Below are 8018 nucleotides of genomic sequence, written 5' to 3' on the forward strand. Positions count from 1 at the left end.
ACACACACACACACACACACACACACACACACACACACACACACACACACACACACACACACACACAGGTGTTTAGTAATAGCCCTAGGGTGCCATCTAGTGTCTAAACTGTGTGTGTGTGTGACGGGGGAAACACATCTCATGTCTAATCTGACTCATATTCTCACTGTGAGCTGTGGAGGAGAGGGGGAAGGACATATACAGAGAGAGAAAGAGAATGTGACTTAGGGGTAAATGAACAGGGAAGGGGGAGAGAGGTGGGGGTATGATAAAGGGAAGGGTGGGGAGAAAGAGAGAGAGAGGGAGGTTATGAAAAAGGGAACAGTGGGAAGAAGGAGGGAGAGAGATTTTAGGGTCTACTGCACTAAAAGCATATGGAAACACGGTGCCAAACTCATTACCCACACACACTGTACACACTTCCCTTGACTAAGCAGAACTGACCCTTCAATACAGCCAACCACTTACCGCAGTGTGTGCGCGCGAGCATGTGTGTGTGTTTGTGTGCGTGCGTGTGTGTGTGCGCAGGTTATCAGTAGTGTAAAGGATGGGTGGTAATTGAATAATGACAGTACAGATCCTGATGGATCACCTGTCACTACTCCGTTCTCCATCCCTCCATCCTTGTCAACCTCTCCTTTCAATCGCTCCATCCACAGCTTCAAGTCAAATCAGCTCTAATTTGAGCCGTCAGCAGTGTAAGTAGGCTAAAGGCCCAGGTGTGTGTGTTACCCCCCTATAACAGCGCCTAGAATCCACTTCTTCCAAAGCAACGATGCCTTTGCCAACATTTTGTCATAATTTCTTTAATATATTTAAAGAGGTTGCAGAACTACAAATACAAGCAGGTGAAAAGTATTTACACACAGGTCTCTTTAGAACAATTTAAATCCTGAAGACAGACAGAAAATACTGTAGTGTCACAGCACCAATATACCTCCGTAGAATGAGTTACTCTACAGGTACAACATTAACAAAATATAGAGGTCATAAGGAACTGTTTTGATAGAGAGAACATTCTCCAGAAGAAATGATAGAAAAAAAATGTAATTCCTGTTTATTCAATGGTGGCAATGATTTACAGTACAAACATAATTTCAGTGGCTTCAAACATCTTATCACATGTATTATCGCCAATATTTCAGCACCTTCAAGGTCAATCAAAACGCTCTGGATACATGGTTTAATGCAGTCAGCATTTGTTTGAATTGCTGTGTATAGAGTATCATGGATTACTGCTCTGGGTAGAAGTTCCGATTTTAGCACAGATTTAGGATCAGCTTACCTTCCCAAAATGGAACATTAACCACCAAAACATTAACCTGACCTTAGATCAGTGTCTGGTGGCGATTTATAGCTGTAATCCCCTCTCTGTCAGGTGTAGAGTGACTGTGTGACTAGCATGGTGGTCTGCTATACCAACCGTGGGAACGCAGTGAACCAAGGGTACACACACACACACACACACACACACACACACACACACACACACACACACACACACACACACACACACACACACACACACACACACACACACACACACACACACACACACACACACACACACACACACAGTGATTCAGTGAGTTAATGACATTGCTATTTTTTATAGGAGGTAAAGTGACTACTGGAACTGTGTGGGAGCAAAGAAACACTCCGGATATCTACCATATCATCACACAGAGGGAGGGAGGGAGGGAGGGAGGGAGGGAGGGAGGGAGGGAGGGAGGATAAGATATGGAGGGAGGGAAAGAAAGAGGTGGAGAGATGGAGAGGATGCTGGTTCATTTCTTTCTAGAAGGATCAGCACAAACCTGTGGGAAGAAACACAAGACATGAGAGAATGAAACCACACTGTCTCTCTTTCACTCTCTCCTCACTCTCTCTCCACTCTCTCTCCACTCTCTCTCCACTCTCTCTCCACTCTCTCTCCACTCTCTTACTTTCACACTCGAAGGCCTGCAGGACAGTGGTGTATGTAGGACCCAACCAGGAAGTGTAACTACCCACAACCCTGAGCAGGTGGTGGGTGGAGTCAGAAAACAGGAGATCTGATTGGGTGTAGCCCACTGAGCTGAACATGGTGGTGTTCCCAAACACATTCTATAGAGAGAGAAGAGAGGGGGTGACATGTCAAACATTTTAAATGCTCACATACATACGCAGGCACAAACACCAAACCACCAAAACATTAACCTGACCTTAGATCAGTGTCTGGTGGCGATTTATAGCTGTAATCCCCTCTCTGTCAGGTGTAGAGTGACTGTGTGACTAGCATGGTGGTCTGCTATACCAACCGTGGGAACGCAGTGAACCAAGGGTACACACACACACACACACACACACACACACACACACACACACACACACACACACACACACACACACACACACACACACACACACACACACACACACACACACACACACACACACACACACACACACACACACACACACACACACCTGTAGGCGTTCCAGGTATTTCCAGACTCTACACTTGTCCTCTAGTCGTACCACCACAGCGTTAGCTGGCACCACAGCCAGGTGACACGTCTCATGGTCAAACAGCCCGGCCTCGCTGCCATCCGGGCACAGCAGCTTTAGGTCCTCCAGTTCCAGGTCCATGGCCCATGATTCCATATTGTTGCCTAGGGTAGAGTAGAAGAATTGGTGAAGTGATGTGGAGGAGGCTGATCAGAAAAACTATGAAATACTGACACCTAGTGTCTCGAGCGAGAAATGCTGAAGTTTGCTAAGAGAGGAGACATTCTGAATGTTGGTCTTTGGTTAGATTTAGATCAGACTCTCACCATCCAAGTTGTCAAAAATGGTGGTGTGTTTGACAAATGCCACATCGCCCAAATTCTCAGCCACACACCTGGAAGAAAGACTCAAGTCAAACACAGCTAGTTAAATAAGACATTGTTTCTCAAACCAGTCCTCTGGGATCCATAGCAATTCTACCCGATTCAACTAATCAAGGGCTTGGTGATTCGTTGACTAGTTAAATTTGTAGACTGGTGTTGGAATATATCAAATATGTGGGATGGTTAGGGGTCCCCATGGATTGGTTAGAGAAACGTTCAAGTAGGAGAAACAGCTCCTCTCCTCCTCTCCTCTCCTCCCTACCTCAGTGCCCAAGCCTCTCCTCCCTACCTCAGTGCCCCAGCCTCTCATCCTCTCCTCCCTACCTCAGTGCCACAGCCTCTCCTCCTCTCCTCCCTACCTCAGTGCCCCGGCCTCTCCTCCTCTCCTCCCTACCTCAGTGCCCCGGCCTCTCCTCCTCTCCTCCCTACCTCAGTGCCACAGCCTCTCCTCCTCTCCTCCCTACCTCAGTGCCCCGGCCTCTCCTCCTCTCCTCCCTACCTCAGTGCCACAGCCTCTCCTCCTCTCCTCCCTACCTCAGTGCCCCGGCCTCTCCTCCTCTCCTCCCTACCTCAGTGCCCCGGCCTCTCCTCCTCTCCTCCCTACCTCAGTGCCACAGCCTCTCCTCCTCTCCTCCCTACCTCAGTGCCCCGGCCTCTCCTCCTCTCCTCCCTACCTCAGTGCCACAGCCTCTCCTCCTCTCCTCCCTACCTCAGTGCCCCGGCCTCTCCTCCTCTCCTCCCTACCTCAGTGCCACAGCCTCTCCTCCTCTCCTCCCTACCTCAGTGCCCCGGCCTCTCCTCCTCTCCTCCCTACCTCAGTGCCCCAGCCTCTCCTCCTCTCCTCCCTACCTCAGTGCCCCAGCCTCTCCATAGTGTCTCTCTCGGTGGTTGTTAACACATATATGTCTCTCGTTGTCGTCTCCTATGCAGGCTTCACACAGGTTCTTAGGGTTGTTTCCTCTGGGGTCGTGTTCTCTGTCCTTTACTCCTGGTACACAGCTGTAGCCAAAGAAGTCCCCCACCGCTGGAGGGACACACAATAACACCAACAATACACACAGAGTCAGGGCCACACACACCACACACACACACACACACAGAGTCAGGGTCAGACACACACACACAAGTCTCACCTTTAGGAAAGTTGCATTGTTCATCGACACTGATCTGTGAGGTGTTGACCAGGAAGCCAATAGGAACAGTCCAGCCCACCGTGGTACGGATCCCTGGGTGACAGGAGCTACAATATCCAATCAATCAATGAGTCAATCATTCTAATCGCAAAGTTGGTGTGGAAGAGGAAAGGTTTTCTCCGCTGTCTATAAGGACAAGCCACCTGGTACCGACAACCTGGATGGTAAATTGCTGAAGCTGGATTCTTCTTTGCCTCATCTTCAATTTAAGCCTAGAAGACAGTGTGTGCCCTCAGGCCTGGAGGAAGGAAATGGTCATTCCGCTGCCCAAGAATAGCAACCCTTTAATGGTTCAAACAGCCGACCAATCAGCCTGTTACCGGGGCTTAGCAAACTTTTCGAAACAATCGCGTTTGATCAAATACAATGTTATTTTACAGAAAACTACCGTTCAAAAGTTTGGGGTCACTTAGAAATGTCCTTGTTTTTGCAAGAAAAACACATGTTTGTCCATTAAAATAACATCAAATTGATCAGAAATACAGTGTAGACATTGTTAATGCTATAAATGACTATAGTAGCTGGAAACGGCTGATTTGAAATGGAAAATTCTTTTTATTTTTACATTTTTTAATGAACCTTTATTTAACTAGGCAAGTCAGTTAAGAACAAATTCTTATTTACACCAACGTCAACAGAAGAGGCGACTCCGGGATGCTGGCCTTAGGCAGTGGCAAAGAAAAAGTTGTTTCTCAGACTGGCCAATAAAAAGAAAATACACTAGACAGAGGAACTCTGCTTAGAAGGCCAGATCTCTCTTCACAGTCCCCAGCTCCAGAACAGAGGCTGGGAAACACACAGTATTAAATAGAGCCATGATTACATGGAACTCTGCCACCCCAGGTAACTCAAGCTAGAAATAAAACCAGTAAAAAAAATAAGACACCTTACGGCACGACAGGGACTGTGAAGAGACACAGAAATGTTTCTATATTACATCTTGTATTATGTATTGTATTACGTATTGTATTATGTGTTGTATTATGTACGGCATATTATATTATATATTATGTGTTGTATTATGTATGGCATATTATATTATATATTATGTGTTGTATTATATATGGCATATTATATTATATATTAAGTGTTGTATTAAGTATTGTATTATGTATTATATTATGTATTGTATTATGTATTTTATTAATTTTTTACCTTTATTTAACTAGGCAAGTCAGTTAAGAACAAATTCTTATTTTCAATGACGGCCTAGGAACAGTGGGTTAAATGCCTTGTTCAGGGGCAGAAAAACAGATTTTTTACCTTGTCAGCTCGGGGATTTGATCTTGCAACCTTTTGGTTACGCTCTAACCACTAGGCTACCTGCCGCCCCGTATTGTATTATGTATTGTAATATGCATTGTATTATGCATTGTGTTTTGTATTGTGTTTTGTATTGTATTTTGTAGTATGCATTAAGTGTTGCATTAAGTGTTTCGTTGTGTGTTGTGTTAGGTATTGCATTATGTATTGTATTAAGTATTGTATTATGTATTTTATAATGTATTATGTGTTGTATTAAGTATTGTATTATGCATTGTATAGTGTATTAAGTATTGTATTATGTATTGTAGTGTTATGTATACTAGGTCTTTTATTTGTTGTGTTGCGTTTCCTGTTTGGACCCCAGGAAGAGCAGCCACTGCCTTGGCAGCAGCTAAATACGGATCCTAATAAAATAAAATAAAAATCTAACAAACAATCAATCAATCCGTCTATCTGTTCTCACCTGCGTTCATGCATCTCCAACAGGGACAGGTCACTGGAGGAGCGACGAGCCATAGCTACAACATAGTAGCTGATACCATCTGAGAGAGCAGACAGGATAAGGTAAGACAGGTTCACGTTTTACACACTGTTTCCTTCTCCCTCTCTCCCCCCTCCTCACTCACCCACTCCGTTGTAAGACTCTCCAGCAGCCAGTTCTAGTCCATAGCACCAGCCAGCTGTGTAGATGTCATCTGCAAACATGGCTGCTGCATCCGCTGTACCATTCTGAACAGACATAGGTCATATTACTGATTAAAGAAGCAATAAAATAATTGTTGCACAATTCAACTACACTTTCTCTACAGGTTGTTTAAGGTTGCACAACTCTGGTAACTTTCCAGAAATCCTGGTTGGAGGGTTCCCAGATTTCCTGCTTATTCTCTTGTAATTCCATGGAATCTTCCAACCAGGATTTCTGCAGCCGTAAGGCTGTTTTTCCACTCACCTTGATCTTCTCCATACAGTCTGTCGGACTCTGGCCACGGACGCACAGCAGCGTTCCTCTGATATTCCGAGCTGTAGCACTCCCAGCCAGATCCAGACATTTCTGTTCCTCTGCCTCCGACACTACACACCAGGAGACTGGGAAAGACAAGGAATGTTGAACTGTTTTCAACTTTATTCCCACTGGAGAAAAGCAGGTACAAGCATTGTACCTTCGCACCTGTTGCAAATGCTACAGCAATTCTCAATAGCTTTCACATTATGATGAGGTTCATCGTAACCAAGGTGAAAACACAGAATACATCTAACCAAAAGACTCCCAGACTTACTTGAGGTTTTCTGAGTGGAGAACGAGATGAATGAGAAGAGGAGAAGAGTCACTGCCAGCCTTCTGTCCAGATGATCCATGTCGACTGACAAAATCAGAGAAATCTTCTCTCTCTCAAACACACACTGTGAAGACGAAATCTCCTCTCACACACGAGACACACTCAAACTGAATGCTACAGTGGAGAAACCAGTAACCTGAGGTTTTATGGGAAAAAAATGCTTTCACATCGACCCACCCTCTTATACCCTTGTCCTCAGGAACCCTCAAGCGGAGAGAGGGACGGGGGAAGGGGGGAGGGGTCAGGTAAGAAGAAAACATTTCATTATTCTCCTCCATTCCAAAAATTCTAACCCCTGGTAGATAATCTCCTGATAATTGAAAGAGAAACGTTAGACAGCTATCCCCTTAGTTTTAGAAAGTGAGAGGAGGGGAGAGAGAAATGGGAGGAGATGGGGGAAGAGATGGGGAGGGGAGAGGAAGGAAAAGAGAGAGAGGATAGAGAGATGTAGAGAAGGGGAGTTGACGGAGAGAGAGAGAGAGAGAGGAGGAAGAAGAGAAGGTGAAGAGATGGAGGAAGGAGGAGAGGTAGAGGAAGGAATGGGAGTTGATGGTGAGGGTGAGGGAAAAGAGAGAGAGGAGGGAGAGGAAAGGGAGAGTAATCGAGGAGGGGAAAGGGGGGAAGGGGAGGCAGGTTGGCTACTTGGCTTGGCGTACCTACTCCAGTACACCTGGCATAGCCCAGAAAACTCTCTAATTAAAAGAGTGATGCAGACAGAGTGTCTCTGTGTGGAATTCTGGTGGGAGGCTTTGCCAGGGAGAGTGGATACTCCCTCGGTCTCGCTCCGCCTGGGCTGAGATTAAAGATGTAGCCTAGCCGCCATAACAGGCTGTGTATTGTTCAGGTGTACAGTAGCCAGTCAAGGAAAACGTATTGGCTATCTGATACCTCTACCCCTCTCTCTGGGTCTCAGCTCACAAGCAGGCAGGTACGCATACACGCACAGACACACGTACATAATGTCTAGCTCTACCTTGACTTAAGAGATTTAAAATCTTGGAATAGGCAAAAAAAAAACAGGTAAAACCAGTGGAAACAACAGTACCATAAAATGATGTGTTTGTTACCCAAACTGCTTTAACTATTGCATCCAGGGGTGCAACTTTCACTGAGGACGGGGGGAACATGCCCCCCCCCCCCACAGTCTGAAATTGCATTTTTGTCCCCCAAAGTTTTATCATTGGAATGTGATACAAAACGAGGCAACAGTGTGCTTTAGGACCATGCGGACGCCTCAGAGAAGTCGGGTAGGCTGTTTGGAGTGTTTATCCGACTGAAAAAAATGTCATTAAAAAAAAGTTTTTTCGATGATCAGAGGCCATGTAGCTGAAGTAGTAGACTCCTCTCCC

At 45.7% G+C, this 8018-nt stretch overlaps 1 protein-coding gene across 1 annotated transcript; it reads right to left on the reverse strand.

Annotated features, from left to right (window-relative positions):
• Window positions 1-790: 790 nt before the first annotated feature.
• LOC129859722 (otolith matrix protein 1) lies at window positions 791-6842 on the reverse strand. The gene is made up of 10 exons (XM_055929823.1): window positions 6610-6842; window positions 6282-6418; window positions 5959-6061; window positions 5796-5874; window positions 4007-4113; window positions 3723-3897; window positions 2817-2884; window positions 2470-2654; window positions 1947-2106; window positions 791-1817 (listed from the first exon to the last, which is right to left on the reverse strand). Exons 1-10 carry the CDS (start codon window positions 6686-6688, stop codon window positions 1807-1809), a joined length of 1104 nt encoding a protein of 367 aa, XP_055785798.1. The 5' UTR covers window positions 6689-6842; the 3' UTR covers window positions 791-1806.
• Window positions 6843-8018: the final 1176 nt, after the last annotated feature.

The sequence above is a fragment of the Salvelinus fontinalis genome, chromosome 7 (assembly GCF_029448725.1).
Source record: "Salvelinus fontinalis isolate EN_2023a chromosome 7, ASM2944872v1, whole genome shotgun sequence".
NCBI lineage: Eukaryota > Metazoa > Chordata > Actinopteri > Salmoniformes > Salmonidae > Salvelinus > Salvelinus fontinalis.